Source organism: Peromyscus californicus, unplaced genomic scaffold (genome assembly GCF_007827085.1).
Source record: "Peromyscus californicus insignis strain IS unplaced genomic scaffold, ASM782708v3 Scaffold_8__1_contigs__length_139910024, whole genome shotgun sequence".
NCBI lineage: Eukaryota > Metazoa > Chordata > Mammalia > Rodentia > Cricetidae > Peromyscus > Peromyscus californicus.
In genome coordinates this window covers 130,286,211-130,311,699 of record NW_026294606.1, presented here as the reverse complement: position 1 = coordinate 130,311,699, position 25,489 = coordinate 130,286,211, and the positions used below count along the sequence as shown (strand labels likewise).

Genomic DNA, 25,489 nt, shown 5'->3' with positions numbered 1-25,489 from the left:
AACTTTTCCTTTGTAGTCATGAAAGAGAATCTCTGGTAACTCTACATTTTTCTAAGGCTGTTTTAGCTTCAAATGGCTTGATGGAGAAAAACCGATGACATGAATGTGGATGATACTTATCAAGTAGATATGACGGAGGTTGAAACTGAAATGAGTGATACCTAAAAAAAAGCCTGTTATTTGCTAAACTTTGGTTATTAAATGATTGAATGCTCTACAGGTTTATTTTCCTGAAAAGTTAGTAAACAATTCAACCGCAACAGAATACTGGGGATTTTATGACAGTCTATGCCAGGAAATTGACTAGCGCAGCATCCTTCATCTCTCAGCCTGTGAAGATGACATACTGCATTTTTCTTTGTACCCTGCTAGAGCAGATGCTTCCAGCAGCTGGGATCCCAAGATTAGTTTGTCCAGCATGTGAAAGCACATCATCGAACCAAACGATTAGGCTGTCCCAGATTTTGTGGCTTCAGTAATTACACTATTCTCTACAACATTGGGGTTTAATTCCAGAATAATACATTGGTGGGTTTGGAGCCAAATCTGGCTATTCCTAGTCAAATAAAGTGTTTAAAAATGATCTTATCATACTTTAATTCTAATCCATTCTAGTGGGGCACACAACTAGCAAAACTGTTCTTATTATTGAAATAGTCTAAACTATCACTTCAAATTGGATTACATTTCAGCATGCAAATTATCCAACTGATTCCTGCTTCAAGTTATATCCATAAATTAATGTTTATTCTGGGAATAAGACGTTCCCATGTGCTCCTCCTGAGAAGGGTGGCTATGGAAAAGAATGATGCACACTGTTCATTTCCAAAAGCTAAAAATGTGAAAGTTTTGACCATGGAGGAAATAATTAAGGTTTAAGAGAATGTGTATTTTAACCTGACTTAAACATTAGGTCATGAATATATACATTGCATATTACAAGGCACCGAGTTTGTATGTGGAAATGTTGTTCATACAGAGCCAGTAAATACAAAGTTTAAAATGAGTCATAAGCCTGATTTCATTAAAAAAAATTCTAATCTTTCCTAAGCTAGAGTCCATTTTCTTTTCCATATTAAGATAAATATATTTATGTTAACATAAGGAAAACAACTGTCATATTTAATTTATAGTCGAATCCATAGCAATATTCATATCAAGTATCCCATTAATCAGGTCCATATTTATAATCTGAAACAAACTCAGGCTTTTCTGTAACTCAGTGATGCCACATATTGTGCTTTGGAATCATATTTCTATGAATGACTTTCTGATAGGGTTCTTACGAACACTATACTGTCACCTTGTCTAGTAACGTCTGGGGCAAATACAAGTGTTTAAGATTGTGGGAATTTTGGTATACTTATATTGCCCTAAGTAGTGGAAGTGAGCATAGCTGCTTGTAAAACACTATAGACTGCTCAGGACAAACCACACTCAGTCAGGTACCCCCATAAGCAAGCAGTAGTAGTCTGCATGCTGACCTCCTCTTGAGGGTTACCCTGTCCATCTTTCACCTCACCTGTAGTGACAAGTATAGAATCCATGCAAATACACTGATGCCTATGCAAACTGATATTTAAACAGATTTTGTTCTGTTCTCTGACTAGCTAGGGATATGTTATGTGAAACTATTGACCTGCTATTACTATGAGGGAATTAAATCCTCTTCATTCCTTAGAGGTAGTTAATCCTTATAGTCAGCCTGACACTAGCTACCCTCTGGTTATGCTTCTTCAGCAGTGGTACCCTGTAGTTTAGCTGTCTGGATGAGTCCTCTACATATTGAAATATGACCACTCACTTCTGAAGGTTTTGACAGATAGTTGTGCGTATGTATGTACATATTTACTTACACATATTTTCAAATCTAAATGATCTTCTTTAATAATTACTCTGGAATCCCATGCTCACATAGCCTATGGAATTCCTGGACCTTGCTCTGTAGACCAAGCTGGCCTCGAACTCCAGAGATCCTCCTTGCTCTGCCTCCTGAGTGCTGGGATTAAAGGCGTGGGCCACCGCCATCTGTCAGTAAGTTGTTCTTATTTCTCTCTTTCATATTGTTTATGTACTGTATAAATTTCTATAGGAAAATTCAGTCTCTTGTTCACTACCAACAGTGATCAATATACAGTTATATAATGAATTAATTTCTTTAAAATTAGCCTTTAAAGTATTACTCATATCTATGTTCTTAGTTTGAATAACATAATATTTGAATTTCATGTAATTATCTACTTATGTCCACTACATTGTTCTGTATTAGAAATCATTAATTCATTTTAAAATTTTATTCTCCAAATAGTGAAAAGTTCCTAGTTATCTCCTCCATTCCTTATTTGTTTAAAGATTCCAGCTTCTACTAATATTTGTGAACTATGCTGCCCTTTGGTAGGATGAAATTTTATGAAAGTTGAGGTTCTTTTTATTTCATGAAATTAACTAATGTGCTTTGATCAACCCCCCTCCCACTTCTTCACCTTCAGTTTCTTCCCTATTCCCCGTCTCACTTTTCCATCCCAACATCAGGGCTTTCTCTTTGCAAACTACTGAGTGCACTCAACACTGCCTGTATGTTGGGTGTAGTACCAGCCACTGCACTGTGGGCGGCTTTGATTATTATTTATTAATGTCCCAAGCTGCCTGTATGTAGGGTGTAGGACCAGCCACTGCACTGTGGGCGGCTTTGATTATTATTTATTAATGTCCCAACACAAACTGACTATTCCTCCGTCTTCCAATTACTCCTCTTTGGGTGCATATTCCCCACTCTTTAGCACTATAGTGACTGTTCATCTCTCAGAAGAGAGAAGGAAAACTGCAAGATCACTACATCAGAGATTACTGAGTCAAAGTACATGAGAAATTGAACGTCTTAGAAATTTGGTGGCAGCAGTTTTAATTTTGCTTGGTATTCCTCCAAAGAATACAAAGCTCTGTCGTTGTTTTTAATTTAGTCATTTGAAATAAATAATACATTCAAAGAAGCTTATTCCCTTGTCCCATCTTTTTCCTTTTCATCCATCAGCCACACTATACAACTATGCAATAATCTTACAGTGATTAAAATGGGGTCTTTCCAATAAATGATAGGGGTAGTTGTCTTGAGTATAAAGTTCAGTTTTACAGTTAACAAGGAATACATCGTCAGAGTTCTCCTGTGTTACAAGGTCAGGTGCATGGTGGTTACATAAGAGGGAGTGGATTGCTTTCACTTATATAATGTGGTTGACCCCAGTGTCTGTCAATAAGAGACAGCAGAAATGAGGAATTAGGCAGCAGGCTAGACATTATATTTATCTAGGATTTGAAGTCAGCATTTCTTCAGCTGTTAAAATTTATCTGATTTGTATAATACTATATCTTTTAAATATCAATTCCCATTATTAGATTAATAGCAGAACCATTGATATAGAAAAACAATTTTGTTTTTTCACCATATAGACCTTAAATTTTCTTAAAAATAGTGAAACTGACTTCATTAAAATAATTCATTTTTCCTTTTTAAAAATTAAGGAAATTGTAGATGTAACCAAATGTCTTATTCAATAAGAAACACAGAGCCAATACAGAGATGAAAGCCAAGAGGTCAGAGCAATAGCTAAGAGCTAAAAACCTTACCTTTCACTGTCGCTGCTGTTGTACCTCTCCGAAAGAGACCTACTTCCTGTGTGTCTGTCTTTTTTTATAGAGTTCCTGTTGTGCCTTCTCATTGGTTGTAAACCCAACCACATGACCTCCTAGTCACTGCCTGTCTATACAGACCTCCAGGTCTTCTATGGTTGGTATTGAGATTAAAGGTGTGTCTCCAATGTTGGCTGTATCCTTGAACACACAGAGATCTACCTAGCTCTGCCTACCAAGTTCTGGGATTAAAGGCGTGCACCACCACTGCCCAGCTTTCGCTATGGCTTGCTTTATTTATAAACTTTATTTATTAACACACAAGTCACATTTCAGTACAAATAAAATATCACCATAGGAAATACAGCAACCTTAAAGAATAATGCAAAAATCACTAAATTATGTAGTCTAATATGAACTATTTCTATCATTTAGTGATCTATATTTCAGTTATTTATGTAAAAAGACATGAGTTACTATATTTATTAAGCACTTGAATCATAACTGCTCTTTATCTGGCTATTCAAATGAATTAATTTTATACTCATTTGGTTTTACAACCTGTTTTATTGATTTTTTTTATAACATTGGGGAAAACCAAGTAAACAATGAAGAAGAAAGAATATTGTATTTTCTTCAGCACTCTTTTTATGTTCTTCCCTGGGAGGCCTACTGTTTTCTGAAGGGAAATGGAGGAGCAGTGGATCTAGGGGAGAGGGGAGATATGTGGGGGGGGGGGGGACTGGGAGGAGTTGGAGGGAGAGAAACTGCAGTCAAGATGTATTATATGAAAGAAGAATAAATAAAGAGAAAAAATACTCTAGCAAAAAAAAAAAATGGGGTCTTTCCAAGCAGTTGCCCTAAGCACCAGAAAGGGCAGAGAAGAGACGAAGGGAATTTAGCCAGTTGGTCCCCACGTGGCAGCTGAACATAGTCGCTCATCAGTTTCCTTGATGGATGGGAAGCATTCCTGAACTTCTCCAGTCCATTTCACCCAGGAGATATGTGCCTGGAATACTTATCCACTATTCAGGTCTACAAAAGGCGATTAAGCAGAGTTCATGGCTGTCCATTAAAATGCACAAATGTTCTATTAAAAAAAAGAAACCCCAAATGAGAACTTTATGTGCATGCATATTCATGAAACCCTCCCATAGCTACGTTTTCCCAACCTACAATTAATACTTTCTCTTTCAGTCCCTGCTTTATGGCACTTAACAAGGGGTTTGATACATATCAATGGAAGGTACTCTTCTGTGTCAATGTGGGGAAAACGGATTGGGTGGATTGACCAAAGCCATAACTAGTCATCCCCCAACTCAACCTGAGATTTCGCAGAGATGTTTTATTCTATTAAATTTAGTAATGGTGATTTCTTCATTGGTGTTTTATGCTGAATATCACCATATCTTTGGGAACACCTTCCCAATTATTCCAATTCCTGGTCTAGTATCACATATTTTGATGACTGTATTGATTTGTACTTATATACCTTAGAAATTTATTAATACCTTTAATCTAGGTACCTCAGACATCAATATATTCTATAAAAAAACGAGATTTTTTTTCAAAGTAGAAATTTTTTGATGCTCCCAAACTGAGTAAGTAAAAAAAAAAAAAATGATGAGCTATACACAGAGAGCTGACTGATTATATTAGCATAAATTCAATTAAAAGTAATAACCTGTGAAAACAGGTGTTAACAATTATATGAGTGTATAGTGATGTGTGCATTCAACTTTCAATTAAAAGTTAAAATCATTGAACTGGATGGTGGCACATGTCAGAGGCAGAGGCAGGTGGATCTCTGATTTTGAGGCCAGCCTGGTCTACAGAGTGAGTTCCAGGGCAGCCAGGACTACACAGATAAAGCCCTGTCTCAACCCCCCCACTCCAAGAAAAGTTAAAATCATTACTGTGTCATCAGTGGACATAAAACTCAGTATGCTTCACAATAGAAATATTGCTTCCTTTGCTTCCTCCAATGTTTCCTTCATATTTTTGATGTTTATACTGACCAAGCACCTAGCAGGTGCCTGATAAGCATGTGCTGATCTACTTTAACAGGATGTTTTGGGAATAGAATGGATGGTAGCCTTAGCTAAAGCATTTTTCCTGATGATTAAGACAAATGAGAATTATCTTTGTCTTCCTCGCTATCTGGATGGCTCCAGGCTGAGAAAAGGTATAGGACCAGCTCTGGCACTAAGCTTTCATCCTGGGGTGGATGAAGATGACTGTAGTACTTGTGGCTAGGCCTAACTTCTGCCTGACTGTGAGATTGGACAAGGACCCCAACAGGAAGTGTGAATATGGAGAGATCATTACTTGCAGTAGTGGCTATCTGGGGCTATTAGGGTGAGCATAGTCTGGAACTTAGGATGAAGTCAGAAATGAATGAAACCTCAGTTTGGTTGCAGCTGAATCAAAGTAAAGCAGGAAGATCTATAATAGGCAAAGCCAGGAAATTGCTCTTGATTCCAATGGAAGCTCGGGTCTTAGTGTTTGTAGTGGACTTATGTGCACTGATAAGTGTTTGAGTCCTATGTCGCCTGGGTCATGTATGTGCTGGTTGCCCTATAGATCATCCTATGTGCAGCTCATTTTAACTAATAGTTTGATGAAGAGTCAGAGAGACCTACCAATCTGTACAAGGAGCAGAGATTTGTAGTGTTAAAGAACGTGTTTAGTCTAGAGTAGCCTCCACTTAACCCAAGGATGAGTTGAAGAGAAGATTGACTTTGTTAGTTAACTGGGTGTTTCTAATCAAAGACCTTAAAAATGAGTTATAGCCAATGAAAAATTATTCTCTCTCTCTCTCTCTCTCTCTCTCTCTCTCTCTCTCTCTCTCTCTGTCTCTCTCTTTCTGTGTGTGTGTGTGTGTGTGTGTGTGTGTGTGTGTGTGTGTGTGTGTGTCTTCCTTGGACACCCACATCAGTTCTGGCTGAGTTATTGCATTGTTGCTGATCAAAAATTGGCCTCATAAAAGTTGATCATCTAAGCATTACTGAGCTGTCTTTTCCAAGTTCATTATTGATCCAGGCTCTCTCTTGATGCTGCAGGGTTCATAAACATGTGGTATGCTGGGTAATCACTCTGCTTTCTACCTTCATGGTTCACTCTGGCAGCTGTCATGTTCCCCCTGTTACATGCTACTGCATCTATCAAATGTGGTCAATTATGCCACTGGGTTTGACCTTTATGTTAGCTTACATCCTAACCTACAAATAAATGAGGGCCTAGATCAGCACCTGACTTAGAATGGAGTCAGTTTTGCCATAGCTCCCCTCTTGCTTTGTGCCCTCAGTGACTAGAACCTCTCAGGAGAAGGGTAGTCATGGAGTCTTCATCAAGGTTAAGGGCATAAATTAAAGTTCAGGCTCCATTTCATAAAGGTTAGCCTGTAAACTACCAACCTTCTATTGCTTCTTCACAGTAGGGTAATTGCTGCTATTTCTGGGGAATGGCCTTCCAAGCTAGATCTCTGATGGGGAATGGTTGTTTTAAAACCTCTGTGGGCACAGGAGAGCCACACAGCATTCGAGTTTAATTTAGCACCTCTGGCCTGAAAAGGGTAGAGATGTGGATTAATGTCACATCTCTGTACTTCCTGTGTCTTCCCACTGACCACTAAGCAGCCTTTCCTCAACTTGGGAACAGACTGAAATGTACAGTGTGATTGCCATAGAGAAGAAAAAGGAGTAGGCCCCATCATGTCAGCAGTATAGGCTCAAGGAGCCCCGGCCACAGACTGGCACAGCAATAACCATCCGAATGAAAAGGCCTGCTTGTTGCTCACTGCCTTCTATGTATGTTTTCAGATCTAAAGGAATGGGCTCCTTTAGGAGAAAACTCAGATACCCAGGTTCCCTTTTGAGAATCTTGCCAATAAGTCTTTAGTGTCCTGCTTCCCAAATGATGGAGTCCAGTCGCTTCATAATTGGACTGTCATCTTTCCCCCCTGGACTGCTTGCCCTTCTACATATCCCACGTAGGAAGTGGGTCAGGGACATGTCCTCTTCTACATATCCCACATAGGAAGTGGGTCAGGGACATGTCCTCCTCTACATATCCCAGGTAGGAAGTGGGTCAGGGACATGTCCTCCTCTACATATCCCAGGTAGGAAGTAGGTCAGGGACATGTCCTCCTCCTCCTCCTCCGCTAGCCAAGCCACTTATGTTTGTTGAAGTATACCAATGGGCAACTGTTAAAGTGTCTTGTTCAGTCCTGCGTCCTTGACACCTTTTGTATCAGACTTACAGGTGTGTGTGTGTGTGACTAACGTGTGGTTGTAGTTGGATGTATTTTAATATGGCTTCTATTGGTCTCATGTCCAATCTCAGATACTTGAAGCTTAACCTTACTGCTGTGAAATGGCCTTTGTCTCTCTGACCCTGCATGGGAGCATCTTCTCCTGACTCTGTCCTATGTAGTATGGTGCGTAGTATGGTGCACCATCATTATCTGGGCACTCATTCATTGGAGGAATCAAGTCTTTAGAGTCAAAAGAAATGAAGTTTCAGTTTATTTCTTCCATGTTACTATTGAATATTATTATTCTTCTCTTATCTAAAGTCTTATCCCTCAGAAAAACCGAGTCAAAATATGTACTTACTTGATGTTTTTTTTTGAAGGTGAAATTAACTAGTATATAGATGCTAGATGAATATAGACAGCAATTCCCCCCACCATCTTGTTTCCTTCTGCCTTTTCATCCTTTTTCCTTACTTCTAAAAGTCTGCTGAGGGATAGATCCTGTCCTAAAGAGTGAAAACAGAACTCTCAAAGAATTTACAGCCTAGCATTAGAGACAGGCACAAATCAGCAAGTTTAATCTGCAGAGATCATAAAGGAGGCAACAGTGATGAGCAGAGCACAGTTTCCCCACCTTTGGGGAGATGGGTTCACCTTCCACAGGTGAAGAGTGGAATGCTCTGCTCTGGGTTTGTAGCTGTTGTAATAAAATGTCCACTCACTACATGTAAGGATTGCATAAGAGACTGTCGATTTCTCACTCTCAGGAAATGTCCTCTGACCATGAATAGCTGCATGTATGCCTTCTATCTGTCACAATTACTGTATTCCTGAGGGCCTTGGTCAGTGAAGAAGCTTCACTGTGCTCCTCAGGCCAAAAACAGTGCCTTTGCTTACCCCTGAAGTCATGTTCTCTACCAGTGGAATCTTGTAGTCTTGGGATACACAAATGGAGAACCCCATAGGGATGTGGATATCAAATCCCCTTCTAAATATCTTTGTGTTCTGGCTCTTCAGAGACAGAATTAAGAGCAAAATAAGTCGTCTCTGGTATTCCTTTACATAAGAAAGGCAGCTAAGATCCAATAGGATCAAAACATAAGCTTCCTTCAACATGGGCAGCAGAAAGCGAACTGAAAATTTGTCTTCCATGCAAAGCTAATGTGAAAATGGAGGAGAATCTATTTCTTGTTTGCTTCTCAGCAATAGTTTATTCCCAGGCTCAGCTAGAGAATTGCTTCACTCCTTAATGTTATCACTTTACAGATAAAGTGGGTAGCAGTGGTTAAGATGCATTGAATAGAGGTCATAGGTCATTTAGTAAGTCACTGTGTTTGGATAGATTCCCTTCAAATCCAAAGCTGAAAGGAGCCTGGCCTTCCTTCCAGCTTCTTCCTTTGCCTAGTATTTTCTGCATACTTGAACTCCCTCCCAGCTAAGGGGCACCTGTACCTCATTTCCCCAGGCAGCACACAGAGGATGATGTAATCCGCAGATGTGATTAGTGTCTTAATTTCCCTGAGAGGGGAAGTCCTTGCTGCGCTTTGAAGGAAAGATCTGCCTCTTGTGGAAAGATTGTTATGATTATTTGTGATTAATAGCATACTTCACGAGCAAGATTGTAGGCTGAAAGAAAGCAAGCCTGACGCACTGAGGAAAGTCAGGCTGGGCTGGATGTGGGCCTGCTAAATTGTAATGATTTCCCCTGAACACTTTCACACAAGGCACAGTACGCAGTTGGCTCTGAAGGCACAATGGTGAAGGAGGTGGAGCAAGAATTATCATCTCAAATTGTAGGTGGCAAGTGAAACCTCAGAAATGAGGTGCTTTGCCCACAGTCCAACATTCATGTGGTGCATAAATTCTCAAGATTACCTTTCTCACTTTGAATGTGCCTCTTTAAAAGAAAATTCTGTTACTTTCTCAGCTAAACAGAGTAACTGTGTACCTAACCCACATGGATAGATTACTCAACTTAAGTTTTACAAGAAAACAATCAAATAATCTAAATTCAGCTATGGGTTTTTCTTCATATATTTGCCCTGTTCCAAATCATTGTGTTTATAGAATTAACTTAGATGGAGAATGCACACTTAAGGGACGTGTATAAACCAGTGATGGTGTGCTAGTATTCAGTATTTGCTTTACTTAGCTCTACGTTAACAGCATTCCAGGTATCTGATACAGCTCTGTCATAGAGGAGGTAGCCACTGAAACACTCCTGTCTTTGTGGAAAACACCACAAATCCACTTGGTTCATATCTAAATAGAGAGACAGAGTCATCAATTTCATCAAGTTATGTGTCCAACTTATGTAAGAAGAATATGAAGAAGGGAAACTGGTCTCCTCTATCAAAGCGACTATGTTTAAAATATTTATTTAAGCCGGGCAGTGGTGGCGCACACCTTTAATCCCGGCACTTGGGAGGCAGAGGCAGGCGGATCTTTGTGAGTTTGAGGCCAGCCTAGTCTACAGAGTGAGATCCAGGAAAGGTGCAAAGCTACACAGAGAAACCCTGCCTTGAAAAAAAATGAAAAATATTTATTTAAAATATAGTGCAGTTCTTATGAATCAATAAATTCAAAAAGTGCAAGCTTGTCATAACTGGGGATACCAGTGGTAAAGATGCCCCTTGGAACATGAGCTGTTTCCCAGGAAACAAAAAATGACCTGAGGTGTGTAGATGCAGTACATCACACAGAGCGGAGACACAAATGATGTGAGTTGCGTAGCTGCGGTGCATCACATGCATAAAAAGCAGATCTAAGGATCTGGTTGTCAGAAGTGTGTTGCCATGGGGGAAGGGCAGGTTATCAGTAGTGGTGACAGACTTTTAGTTTATGAACACATTCTGGAAGATGTTGGTGACATGAGGATGAGGGTACCTGCTGGGTGGTGGTGGTGCACGTCTTTAATCCCAGCACTTGGAGAGCAAAGGTAGGCAGTTCTCTGAGTTAGAGGCCTGCATGGTCTACAGAGTGAGTTGCAGTCAGGGCTACACAGAGAAACCCTGCTATCTAAAAAAAAAAAAAAAAAAAAAAAAAAAAAGACCGAGAGCACTGCAGTGACACACACCTAAGTCCACAAGTTTTTCTGTTATATGAATGTTGACATAAGAACAGACAATTTCTGATGTGATAGCCTTTCTTTAAAATATTAGTTTTTTTATTGCGTGAATAAAGAAGACATGTATCTAGCAAAATGTCACAGTTTATGCTCAATTATTGGTTAATATTATATAGTACTTTATTATTTCAAAGATACTATATTAACTAAGGAATTAACAGAATTTAACCTTGACCTTATTGGGAGAAGATGGATTCTGTGTATAACTGAAATCTGATCCAAATAGTGAGACTGTCGTAGCCTCTCAATGCTCTGATGACTGTACCTCTGGCTGCTTCTCTAAGCTGGTTAATGTGATGATCTGGTAATCAAACCTGTAGTGACACCCATGCTATCTTCAGGATAGGGTGTGGGCGAACGTGGGGAAGAGCCTGAACTGCATTATCGCTACAGTGGACAAACTGATTGAGAGAGACACTCACAAAGAAGAAGGTACCGGATGCAGCAGTAGCAACGACGGAGACGTGGCTCCTTCCCTAGAGGATTCTATCACATCTCACCCAAAGGGTAAGAAGTCATTTTTCACCAATCATTGGTTAAGTAAAGAAAATGAGAAACCCATGGTAAAATGAGATAGAGAGGAGTCAATTGTGCCTTTGATGAAGAGCTCATGACAGACTGTACAGTGTTCTGCTGTGGACTATGGGAGGCTATTTGTCAAGTTGCAGTGGGTGTGATTTCAGGGTTGCTTGCCATGTTCTTTTTTTTTTTTTTTAACTACATAAAGCTTCCTGGAAGTGCATTCTTTATAGCAGTGGTTCTCAAGCTGGGGGGCAAAACCCCCAAAGACCATCAGAAAACACAGATATTTACATTATGATTCATAACAATAGCAAATTTACAGTTACAATGTAGCAACAAAAATAATTATATGGTTGGGGATCGCCACAGAACTGTATTTCAGGGTGCAGCATTAGGAAGGTTGAGAACCACTGCTTTAGAGTGTGCTACTGCCTCACCTACTTTTACAAGTTTCCCAACTGATAGCTGAGAGAGAATCAATCATGTGCTTTTAAATTCTTGGATACTTCAGAACTTGGTATCTCTTACTGTTCCTGAACAGACTGCAGCACGATACAAAACTTTTACATTATTCTGAGGACATTTTGTCAGTTATTCTAAGACTTATAAGAAGATTTGATTCTGTGCATTATTCTGTTATCATATCTCAGTGCTATATTTTCATGCAGGCAGGTACACAAAGACACACATATGCATATGCATACTCATGGAACTGTATATGTGTATGAACAGAGGATTGTATAGACAGAACTAAGAGAAAAGAATAGAAATTGACAACTAAATAGATAGTAGATAGATGTATAGATAAGATAGTAGATGGATGTATAGATAGATCATAGATAGATGGCAGGTGACTGCGTCCAAATGTTCGCCATATTGATACCTTGATTAGCAAGCATAATGAAAATTTTAACAATACTATGTCACTATCAATAGTTTTGCTATTGTTGTTGTGAATCCACTAATGTTAACAAGAACAAAACAATATCGCATGTATTTATTGACATCAGTAGTTCAGTCATAATTGAACTAGTATTTTGCTGGAAATCTTGTGTTTAGAGGGAATTAAAAGGCATTTCTCTAACACTGACTTCTAAAATCCATTCTTTATTGTTTTTAAGAAAAGCAGTCATAACAAAGTATGGATGGACTTTTATAAAATTAATGTTTTTCCCAATTTTTTCTCTTGATGTCCCATTGCTTATATTTCATCATGAGTTTAATATGTATATGCATATATCAGTGATTATATGCATATATAAAATATATCAACAATAATTAATGTGAAGAGAGGCCACCAATTTGAAACAGAGCACAAAGGGGTATATGGGAAGCTTTGGAAAGAAGAAAAGGGAAGAGATAATGATGTAATTATAATCTCAAAAAAATAAGAGAAATAATTTTGAAATTTCATGTTTCCTCACATGATTGATGATAGACTCTTTCCTAAATTCTATTTGGAAATACTAGAATTCTAGAGTTGTCTCCTGTCGATGGCCCATCTTCCATCAGTGAGCAGTCAGTGTTCTTCGTGCTCACACTGGGTTTTTATCCCTGTCTGTACAAGTTTTCTTAATAAGAGTATGCTAATTTTTAAAATTAATGAATCTAGTAAGTCTCAAATTTCACATGAATCAAAATGGAAACTTGTTATAATTATGTGTTTTAAAAAAAAAGTACTGTTCAACTTTCTTCAGTTGGACCTGCATTGGCTAACAAGTATGGGCTAGAGTCCGTTGTGTTCTAGACAACAGGCTTGGTTAGTAGAACCCAAGGATCACAGATAGAGACAGAATGCATCAGGCTGTTCCTTGGGGGATTTTCACTGCATATTAATTAGAGCAGAAACAAAGGGTATCTGATTTTGTTACCTTTTGAAACCCCTCAAATAGCCCAGCAATGAAAATAAAGTTCTGAAATATTGGAAATGACACAACTTTTTCACAACTTGTATCTAACCAGAGCAATGCTCCTGGATTAAAGTTACACTTTTCAAAAGTAAAATGGGGCTGGAGAGATGGTTCAATGGTTAAGAGCACTGGCTGCTCTTCCAGAGAACCTGGCTTCAGTTTTCAGTACCCACATGGCAGCTCACAACCATGATTCTATTTCCAGGGGAGGACACCTTCTTCTGGCCTCCAACAGCACCCAGGCATGTAAACATGCATGAAGGCAAAATGCTTATACATATAAAATTAAAAATAAAAGTTTAAAAGTTACAGTACATTAACAATCTGATCCCCCCATGAATTATTGTAGTCAAACTGTGATATAGTGTGCACTCACTAACCAATTTTTATATTTTTTCTTATTTTCACTTTATTATATAGATATTTCTTTCATTTTATATTATTTTTGTGTTATAAAATTCCCTAGATGTTACAATCTAAAGTATAATGTGAAGTTGTTTAATATAGAATATTATCTCAATAATTTCAAAGTTAAATATTTTGTTAACATTTTACCTTCTGGTCAACAGCACACAGGGAGTATGTTTTAAGTAAGCCATTGATATGAAAAAATAATGTAATTTTCTTATGTAAATGAGTCTTGAAAGTAATTCTGTCTTTAAGAATACTTAAATAAATTTCAGATGATACTGCTTAGCTAGAATGACATTAATTAGTTAAGTCAGTTGATTAATTAAAAATCTCTTTACCTTTCATCAGTTTATAGCCTTCCTCATTGATGGAGGCAGATCACCCTTTCAGTTTCTGTCCTGACTAGTGTCACACAAAGCAATATGGGACAAAAACACATAATGCTCTTTGAACTGATAAAAAAAAACAATCAAGTAAAGTTATCTATTGGGTCCATGCTGTAGTGCAAGTTATTATCGATATGGATATTTGAGACGTGTGCTCATGTTTCCTAATTTATCTACATGTAAGAATCATATGAGCAAAGGCAATACATTACACGGTTTGCTTAAAAGCAGTAGATAGGATTGAAAATGCTTTTTATTTCAACTGATTATAAGCATTCTTATGTCTGTAAGCAGGCACATGCACACACTCACAAATGTACTTCAAATGAGCTGGAATACATATCATAAATAAAATGTATGTTTTTATGTCTCACATATCAGCATTCTCCCATAAATGTTTCGTGGAAATGAGATTCTAATAATTGTAAACTAATTTAGCAAAATGGAAACTGCTTTTTTAGATATTCATTTATTGTACTAATGCTATAATTAACACACAAGAGTCTTTGAATATTTAATTTGTTAATTCTGTGGATATTCTAATTTAAGTTAGACTGCTAAGAGAGGGAATATTTTATGATATTCCCCTGCCTTTTAGGCATATTTATCCAACTAATCATTTTTATCACCGTGGATTCATACATGCTTCTTTATTTTTGTTTTATAATCTAATATCATTACCATTTACTCTGGGCTCAAATCATTGTGATTTTAGCAACAGAAAGTGTTTTTGGTTCCTGGCCACAGCCCTACGTCCAGACAGTCTCCAAGGACTCTAGTCACTTTAATTGGATAACTGCACTTAGATCCAGCACCTGGTTTACAGAAGCATTTTCCTGTAACAATAGATCCTGAATCCACTGTGTTTACACACGTGCTCTCAAGAGCACACCTTTGCCTTTTTTATTCCATGCCACATTTGGTTTTCAAAAATTATATTTTGCTTACATGGGAAATTGAACAGCATAAAAATGCATTAATCGATACTATCTTCACAAAATAGTCTTAATAATGAGATCAGTTTATTCAATAGTCTCATATTATCCATATCTACTAGCTGTAAAGAAAAATGATATGTTTCTATTTCTTACAATGAACCCAGTGATTTCCAGCATCTAATGTTTATTGTATATCTGACATGACAAATACCGTCTGACATTTTTACAAAATCACTGTTAGGGCTTCTTAAAATGTTATGTTTTCATTTATTTATTTATTTATTTATTTATTTATTTATTTATTTATTTATTTATCTATCTGTGTTGTGTGAAGATGTGCCATGACATGCTGTGGAGGAGAGGAGTCAACCTACAAAGTGTTGGCTCCTTCCTTCCACTATGGATCCCGGAGTCAGACTCAGGTCACTGGGCTGTGGCAAGGGCTTGCAATCTCTGAGCCCACAGTACTGACCCTGGGAGTGATCCATTTCTTCATGCTGCACTGCTTCTCTTTGTTTCTATAAATTAAATTCTGCAAATATTTTTAAACTATTGCTGGGGTTTAATTATGTAACATGTTTAGATTGTTCTTCATGTTATGATATATTTTTAAATTTCACAGTGTAAATCAAACTCATGCTGAATTCCATTTTGTTGCCCCGTTCATTTTTTTATTCTAGCCTTAATTTATGTGCTTTGCTGATGTGTATGCACAACACTCTTCTGATAGCCTTCCAAGATGCCAGCACACTCATCCTTTTCCTGTGTTCCTCTTCAGTCTGTACACGCTTCTTCCTCTGAGTTGTCAGTTTCTTCTCCTAACAGGGTATTAGCATGGTAGTGCTGTTTTGCATTTGCACTGTGTGGGTTTTGGGTGGAATCATCTGCTTCAGAATGGGGGCTTTAAGATAGATCTGTGACTTGCTTTATAGAGTTTTTCATCATGAATATAAATAGTACTAAAAGAAGTCTCACTTTCTCTACGGTTTAGATTTAAATACTGAAATAGATTTTCCAGATGTCTGTATTTATGTGTGTGTATGTATGTGTATATGTGTGTATACATGTATACATGTGTAATATATGTTTATTATGTATATATGTGTGTACATTTGTGTGTGTATATTGAGTGTATGTATTGTGCATGTAAATGTGTGTTATGTATATATGTGTGTATATATTTGTATGTGTTCATATATCTATGTGTGAGTGGCTAATGAACACAGATTGCCCCTTTACTTTCAGTACACGTAAACACAATTATGGACATCTGCTCTCTGTGTAGCACCACATGCCTTCAATTTCATAATAAATTGAGGCTGCAAAGATTAAATCAGTGAATATTAAACTCTTAGATTTTGATGTGAACTTAACGATTATGTAATTAAGCCTCCTGAATTATGTTAAGAGGCTTACCTACATTATCTCTGCCAACTCTAGCCTAGACTGTAATGTACAGCTGTGGTTACAGAAAACATCATTTTGTTTCTAGTGCGGAACAATCTAGACAGTGATCCAAAGATGCTTGCTTTAATTCTGCCCACCGGCTCAGATGTGATTCTTTGCAATAAACACAATTTTACTTTGTTTTTCCCACATTAAGCCAAAATTATATCTACAAACAGTCATCATGTCCTGCTTGAACTGGCACTTTTTGAGGGGCATTTTTCAAAGGAAGAGTCTCAAGCTCCCTCCCCCCAGGTGCTTTTCTCAAAGCTTGTGCTCATTTGTCTTGGCTTTCCCCAGAATTATGCGGTGACTCAGTGTCCTCTGGTAACTCCAGAGAGATATAGGGAATCACCTCCTGCTCTTGGTTACTGCTGAATTTAATGATAGCTAAACCCATAGTATCTGCTTGAGCAGTCACATTTCATTAGGAGTAATATGGACAGGCATAGGCCTTAGGTGTTTTTTAAGATTTAAACACCATTTAAGCACCATTCTATGCTCGATATTTTGAAATATCTGTGGCTTTAGGAGCGTAAGATGACCTATCCTGATGCTGCTGTAGAGATGCATGTCCACCATGACTGCAGTATGAAACACTTTTGAGAGTTCACTCTAATAAATCCTTGTGTTTTCATCCATCATATCTACTGTCCCACTCAGGCTTATCTTATGCACATTTTATACACATTCCCTTTGTGCTCATAGTTCACTGATAAAATGATGGAAAAATAGGACTGAGTCCAGGTCCTGAGACACAAGGCTGAAACAACTGTGTATATTTGAATGTCTTTGTTGAGTCGTGTCCTTTGGGATGTGCATTCAGTTGGATGTTGCATAGCCTTCCTTTCTGTGTCTTTCTCAAGTGCATTGTGGAATGCTCTGGAAAAGGTCAAATATCCCGTGCAACTGGATTTTTTTGTCCTGATATACCAAAGTGTAAGCGTGTTCAGGCCAACAGCCATGTTTCTGTAATAAAACGTGCGTTCATGGAGCCCTGCAGAGCTGGGATGGCTCAGAGCCTTCATGGTGTCAATCCTGATAAGAATCACATTCCCAGCTCAAAGGTCTGTGCTTACATGCGTGGTAAAGCACACGTCCAAGCCATCTTTTTTCTCTCCCTCCTCATGAAAATCCCGTGGGGGCAGATTTGCCATTGATCCTCATTTCATAGATGGGATTCAACAATTTATCTAAAATCACAAAAGTGGATTGCAGTCTGGACAGAGTGATTCCTACTTGGGGAATTAAGTCAAGAAGAATCTGGAGTTCTTAGAATATCCCTTGGAAAAATGAATGCGTAAATTTCAATAGTTCTGTGCCTGTCATACTTTAAGGTGCTGTGTCAGAGTCACTGGACAGCATAACTTGCTTACCAAGCCCTCCCCTATTTTACAAGCCCTCGTGATTTTGAACCCCCAGGTGTCGAGTTGAAGGGTTCTGACATGCTCTCCTTCCCTACGTTTCATCCTCCATTCTGATATACCATGAATTCAGAACTGGTGTGCTTTTTGCTGCCAGCCCTTGAAAGATGCTGCTGCTCCACTTCGCACAGGCCAGCCCTTCACAGCTCTGGTGTGCCTTCCCTCAGCTGCCTTCATGGAGTCAGTGCTCTTGAGTCGTCCCTAAAGAGAACTCAGTGCTCTGGGATTAATGTGCTGTGTTGCCGTATGAAAATCCTGGTGATGTCAATGGGTTTGTGTCATCAGTGAAGGCCGATGGGATAGTGGAACCTGTGCCAGGACTTACAGATCTGACTCATGAGTTCTACCATGCCCTCTCCCATGGATGCCTTTAGTAGTATCTGCCCAGCCTCTCCATCATTACCCGGCTGGAGGGACTTCACATGTCCACTTGCCTGAGGGAAATTATCTTTACTGCGGAGTCAGGGTCAGGCTGGGGTCTTTGAGGCTTGGCAGGCACATACCCCCATGCTCAAGGGAGTGTGACATGAGAAAGTAAATTAAAACTACCCACTGCTGTGACAGGGCAGCAGCTGTTCCACCGAGGAAGAAAAGATGACGTTTGTTTACAGCTCTTGGTTAAAGCCCCAGGATTTTATTTTTACTGGCTTCTGCCAATTATGTTGCTCCACTTTCTGTAGGGCTTGCAAGCACAAAGGCCTGAAGGCATCATGTAGGATAATAAGAATGAAGCCAGGAGCGAACAGAAACCAGAGCAAACTAGGAGAGAGAATCTCTGCAGAAGTGGCTACCACTCTGACTCCAGCCTGCCAGTTCCACAGTGAGACATGGGCAAGCCAAAAGTTAGCATCTCTTAAGATTCCTCAAGTAAATCAGGATTCTTTATAATACATCTCAAGGTTTAAGGACTCAAAATTATTAAAATATGTGAAAGCCAAGTGAGGTACGTTCTCAGTCTGAGTAAGACTGGCTCATTGGCAATTCTTTTAAAAACTCCAGGTCTCTGACTGATTATACACACTGTCTTTTTTATTTATTTATTTTTTTCATTTTATTTACCAACCACAGTTCTCCCTCCCTCCCCACCTCAATTGTCCCCTACCCCACCCCCAATCCATTCCTCAGAGATGGTAAGGCCTCCCTTGGCAAGTAAACACAGGCTGGCATGCCAAGTTGAGGCAGGACCAGGCCCCTCCCCACTGCATCAAGGCTGAGCAAGGTATCCCACTACAGGGAATGGACTCCAAAAAGACATTTCATGCACTCTGGATAAGTCCTGGTCCCACTGCCAGGGGCCCCACAAACAGATCCAATAACACAACTTTCACCCATGTTCAGAGGGCCTAGTTTGGTCCCAGGCACATTCTCCAGCTGTCAGTCCAGAGTCCAATATACATTGTCTTAAATGCTACCTCCCCTACTAGACTTGGCTCTGTGAGAAATACACCAAGTGTTATAATTTATTACTGAGTCTTCAGCACATAATGTAATTATTGACAAATAGTGAGTTATTGATATTATGGAATAAAGACGCCATTGCCTTCTCTGCATCTCACACCCACTGGAAATGCTCAGGCCATTTATGTCTTCAATGTGTGTGCACATTTACAGTATGTGTGCACATTTAAAAACATGGAAAGGAGCTGATCTCCTGAGAACTTGTCCTTTATACTAGGTAAGTATTTTAGTGACTTTACCATATATAACAAATCTGCCTTGCTATTTTAAACTACAAAAATCAAAAACAATGCTTGGTTTCTTAAAGGGGCTTAATACTATTGAATTCTATGGATTTCTACATATTGAATGAGCACAATCTCATTATAACATAAACATCCTTGGATTTGGCTTTAAAAATTCACTGTTGAATAGCTAAAATGACTTCTATACTATAATTATAACCACTTAATAGATGTATTAAGAATCTAACAGGACCATATATGTTCTCTATAATGGTAGAATTTCAATAACACTTGAACATAAGTTAAATTTGTAATGACTATTCCTGTCAGAAAAATTATTATTGTTTTCTTTTAAAATCATACACTATATTAAGATGTAGCATAGCTATGTGGGACTTGGAAAATACTTGGCAGGTATACAATGCGTTCTTTACTTGTTTGTGTGGCCTTTGAAAATCATTGAAATTCTTAGAGTCCACTTTCTTTTTTCAGTCAAATGGTGATTATCTAAAAGAAAAAAATTAAAGGGAGATTTCAGTTCTAAAGTTGTATGATGGTAAACGAGACACAGCGTGTTTCTAAAGTCACTCAATGTATTTTATTTGGATAACTCTTCTGTGCCAGGCACTATTTTAGACAGAGAAGATAAAACACTGAATAAAGCAGATGGGGCACTTGCCCACCTCACATCTCTGTTTTAGTAGAAAACATACTAGGAAACAACATGAGAGATGGTGAGCATTGCATGGTGCATGGGTACTGATGAGGACAAAGGTATTGGAAAATACAGAGCAAGTCAAAGCATTGGGAATGATTCTGTGGGTCCGAGACTGGGATAATGAAATAATCAGTTGACAAAAACTTCATTTCAACGTTAATATTTGAGCAAAGACACAGGAGATAAGGGGGATCAGTGTGGATATCTGGGGGAAGGATTGCTGGATGTGGAAAACAGCTGGTGGGTACATGTGTTTGCCATATCCAGAAAACCTCAAGGCTCCAGTAATAATGAGTGGAATGAGAGGCAAGAGAAAAAATGAAATTCAGAGGTAAGCCCTGGGAAGGATCATCTCTGACATCTCTACAGAGTCCACTTTTACTCTGAGGAAAGCGGGGAGCAGTTGAGAGGCTTAACAGTGATTAACCCAATGCAATCTAGATAGAAACAGAGTTGTGTTACAATTAGAATGTAAGTGGAAAGACTCAAACATAGTATAGACCAGTAAGAAAGAGGTGAGACATGGCACAGTTCCTGGTATGGAGCAGATAAGACAGTTCTGAGGCGCTGTACCTATTTTAAGTCTTATTTAATATGGTTTTCTCATAGTTTAAACAGAAGCATGCAAACAGACATCAAAAATAACTAAAAAGTTGTGGCTGGAACAAGTAAAAGATTGAATGGTCCATGTATGAGTTATGGAAAATTCTAGATAGGATAAATCTTGTGGAAAGGAGTGTAGGAATTCATCCAGACTGTTAAGTTTGACATACAGCTATCAGATATGACATTAGATACAAGAAGCGGGGGTTCCATCAAACAAAAGGTAATTTATTCAAGAATAAATATCAACAATATGTTGAATTTTCAGAGAATAAGGAAATCATCTATAGATTATTTGGGGGAAACGTTAGTAGTAGTAGATAAGAAAGAAGTGGAGAGAGCAGCAGTGTTTGATTGGAAAATCACTGGTGAGTTAGAAGTGCACTGCGGCACCGGAAACACAGGGTTAGGTGCACTGAGCAAAGCCAGCTTAAGGTGGGACTGAACTTCGCATGCTGGAAATCCTTGGTGACAGTGAGTAGATTGATTTCACTTTAGTAGGTAGGGATTAAAGCGCACTGGAGAGGGCAACGAGGAAATAAATCAAAGGAACTGGACACAGTTGTGCATTCATTTAAAAAGGGTAACCAGTAAAGGAAACAGAAACAGGTTAGGAACTGTAGAGGAAGTGAGCTCAACTTAGGGGTAAATAGAAGTATCATGTTTATTTGCTGATGGGAATAAATTAGTAAAAATTACAGACTCAGAAGGGAGGAAAGAGCCTTGCCAGAATGATGCTCCTAAGTGGGTATTAGTGATGGCATCTAATGTATCCTGAGTGGAGTTGATGATATACACTGGAGAGCTCAGTTCATCTTCAGAAGTAGGAAGAAAATAAGGACACAAAGGATAAATGTCAGTGGATGTAGAGGTACACAGTCACACAGGGAAGTGTGATTATTTCATTCCCATTTTGCAGAAGATCGTGAGCAGGAACTCATAACATTCAGAGGAGGAATGCTGTACAACCAATGTGGATGAGATATAGAGTTGAAATATCCTATCACTGCCATTTCTGATGTCCTGGTCGATCCAAATTCCAGGCTGGGTAGACATTCTCATACCTAGAGATAACCTGGGTTAGGTTAGGAAAGAGGAGATGCTCCTTTCCATCCAAGAATATCAGGACGTGTGACTACTGAATAGAACATCCTAGTAAATGTATGTTCACATTGCTGTTGGTAAACTGAGTACATATTAAACATTAGTGTTCCAGTTTTATATGTATAAAGAAAAAATAATCTTGTGTACTGTATTCCACTGCCCTTGAACATCACTAAAACCGTCTTTTGAATCTATGTTGGTAGATTGAGGGTGAAAATACAGTTATTTCCTGTGGTTAACAGGACTCTATTCAGTCAATGTAGCACCCATGGCTGTTGTCTCACTCAGCCTAAATGTAGACCAGAGTCTTAGACTCGGGTTTATTTAGAGCCAAATAAGACCAAGGAGTATGGGGCTGGGACCCTTCTTGGTCCAGAACCTGGGTCACAGCTTCAGTGCTTCAGCAAATGCAAGGCTTGTATGATGAATGGACACGGTTGCTGGAAGCTGTCTTAGCAGAATTTCCTGAAGGTTCCAACTTTGTGCTGTGAAGTGAGAAGTTTTACCAGGGTTTCAGCTGATGCATTTCCTTTGCTGTTTCTCTAAAGCAAGAATGGAAAGTTTTATGATACTATTCTCATCCTGGCAGGGTTTAGACAAACAAGGTCCCTTGACATGAAAGAAGGTTTCCTCTGTTCTTCTCATGCTCATTTGTCTTGGACTAAGCAGCATGCTCATTTTTGATACATCTCGAAGTTGTCAAGAACAGTCACGTACCCAGCAGAGTGATTATACTTTAAGATGCAGTTTGGTCCTTCGCTTGAATACTGTCCCGTGGGGAACACAGGAGAGGGAAATCACCCAAGTGTTCCCTCCCTCCCAGGGCTTTCATTTGCTTTGACACTCGTCTTTTCTAGAATTTTTCTTAACGTTTGGCCCCCTTTTCAGATAGATAGCATGACCTGTCTTGTTTTCTCCTCACCTCCACCTTCCTCTGCTCCCTGTTCTTTGATGACTTCACACTTCTGTTCTCCATTGGCTAATGCTCACTACAGCTGCAAGCTGTATTAGTTACTTTTCTAATTTCTTTGACAAAATACTTGATATAGCAAGTTAAAGTGGTGCAGCTGAGTAGCCCAAGTCATGGCAGCCCAGGCAGCAGGGAGAAACATGCCTGTTCCCTTAGGCTTTGTCACTTGCCTCTTAGTCTACTTGATACCTGTCTGTTCTGGTGCAGTCCACATTAGGGGCTGGTTTTCCCTCTGAAAACCTTAGGAGAGGCCCCAGGTATTTGGCTTAATATCTTAGGCACATCAACCCAACTGACTTGAATTACAACATTAACAAGTACAGGTATGAAGAGAGAGCTCAGTGAATACAATGAGTTCCATGTAAACCAGACAGTCTGTTTAATTCCTGAAACTCACATGAGGTAGAAGAGAGCTCTCGAAAGTTGTTATTTGAACTCCATAAGTGTGTCCTGGCGGGTAGATGTCCCCATCATGCAACACAATAATAATATTTTAAATGTGCAACATTTATTGCATTAAATTAGTACTTCTCTGGGTCCTTGAGTCATCTCAGGTTTACGGTCAGTTTACAGCACATACAATATTTTTGAGACTCAGCCTCTGAGTCCCAACACTCCAGAGCTTTGTGGATAATGACTGCCTATACACCACACAAACCTCACTAAACTCATTCCACATGTGATGTCTTCCCTTTGTTCCCAACAGGCCACATCCATACATGACCACAGCTTCCCACAGAAGACCGACTGTCTTTCCTCTAAGTGCTCAGTTTTAAAATCATTCTTCCAACTCCTACTTTCCATACTCATTCCAATTGCAGGCACCACTGTTTGTTTTTAACCTTCCTTGTCTTATACTTTTTAAGATACTTGAGGTTAGGAGGTGTGTAGTACACATATTGCTACACTCATCAGAATTCAAATGCATGTCTGTTGTGGTCCAGTAAAATTGTGTTTCTCAAGATGGCTCTGTGAAAGCAAAGACGCGGTGCTCTGCTTTGGAGCTGAACGTCTGCTGTGTACTGAGGGCTTGCTCCTTAGCACACCACTCCTGGAAGATGATGAAGCCTTCAGGAGGGAGGGCCCCATGAGAAGTCTACAGGTCACTGGGGCTGTGCTCCTGAGCAGTATGTGGAGAACTGTTGTCTTTCTTTCTCTCTTTGCTTCCTAGCTATGAAGTGAGCAATATGTTTCTCTCTTACCCCCTATCACTGTCCCAAGGATGCCCACCATGGAGGAGTGGATTTAACCAGCCACGGACTAGATACTTCAAAGCTCTTAGGCAAAATAGACCTTTGTTCTTTTCAAGGTTGCTGTATTTTGACTAATACTGTGGGTAATGGAAAGAAGCCAGATAGGTTCTTGTCGGGGTAAAATAAATATATATTGAGTTTTCAATTCCTGGATCAGAGATAGGAAATGAATCATAAGGGCAAGAAAAGGGGCAGGATGGCTGGGAAGAAGATACTCTGAGAGTGCAAAGACAGACAGACAAACAAACAAAAACAAAATCCCTTCGAGCAGTCGACCCCCAGCAGACACTTTTCCTTTCTCAATTACCCATTGCTGTCTGGATTTCACCCATCCTCCCCTCGGGATATGTCTAGATTTCAGGCTTCCAGCGAGCAGGTGCCTAGGTCTATAATTAAGTTAGACTCATACAGAGAAATTTGCTGAAAGTTAGTGCAGAGGAAAGTTTCATGGTAATTTACCTACCTACACCCATATTGATAAATTGTATAGTGTTGTTCACATTGTAAACTTTAACCTACAACACATGTTCACACAGAGGTCTCAGAAAAAGCCCTATCTATGCTGGTATAGGACGTGGGTTTTTGAAAGTCCAGGGAAATTATAAGAGCAAGCTATCCATCCCCATCTCCCCATCCTCTCCACCCAGCCATGACAGTATTTTCATTTTGGTATTATGTGGGATTTGTAGGAAATATAAAACACATGTTAGGTAAGGATTTAGTCTGAGCTCATCTCAGGCATTAGGAATTTTGTCAGCTTCTTTAAGAGCTACTCCATTTCTCTGGCTTCATAGACATTCTTGAGTAAATGGACAGAGCTGGGACATCTCTCAGCTCTTTGCTGAGCATTTAGTGCCGTTCAGTCTTTTAGATCCCCCCACCCCCATCTGAAAAGTCGTGATAACAAAAGTGAAAATGGCGACATACTTTTGTGAGGTTAATGATTTTAAATGAGGACAGACAGTCAAACACCGGAGAAGAAGATGGCTCTGAAACTGGCGAGACGGCATTATGCCAGGCTACAGTTGGTTGCTCCATGGCCCTTTTATTTTTCTCCCGAGCAACGTAAGAGCCATGGAGCTCAGAGGACACGGACATCCTGTACAGGAAATA

General features: G+C 39.1%; 1 protein-coding gene across 10 annotated transcripts in view; it reads left to right on the top strand.

Annotated features, from left to right (window-relative positions):
- Window positions 1-25,489, top strand: part of Inpp4b (inositol polyphosphate-4-phosphatase type II B) — a 789,997-nt gene that overhangs the window by 615,289 nt on the left and 149,219 nt on the right. For all 10 annotated transcript variants that reach the window (XM_052726853.1, XM_052726856.1, XM_052726854.1 and 7 more), the window contains one exon: window positions 11,351-11,516. In XM_052726853.1, coding sequence (XP_052582813.1) covers window positions 11,351-11,516 — 166 coding nt within the window. The remainder of the gene's footprint in view (window positions 1-11,350; window positions 11,517-25,489) is intronic.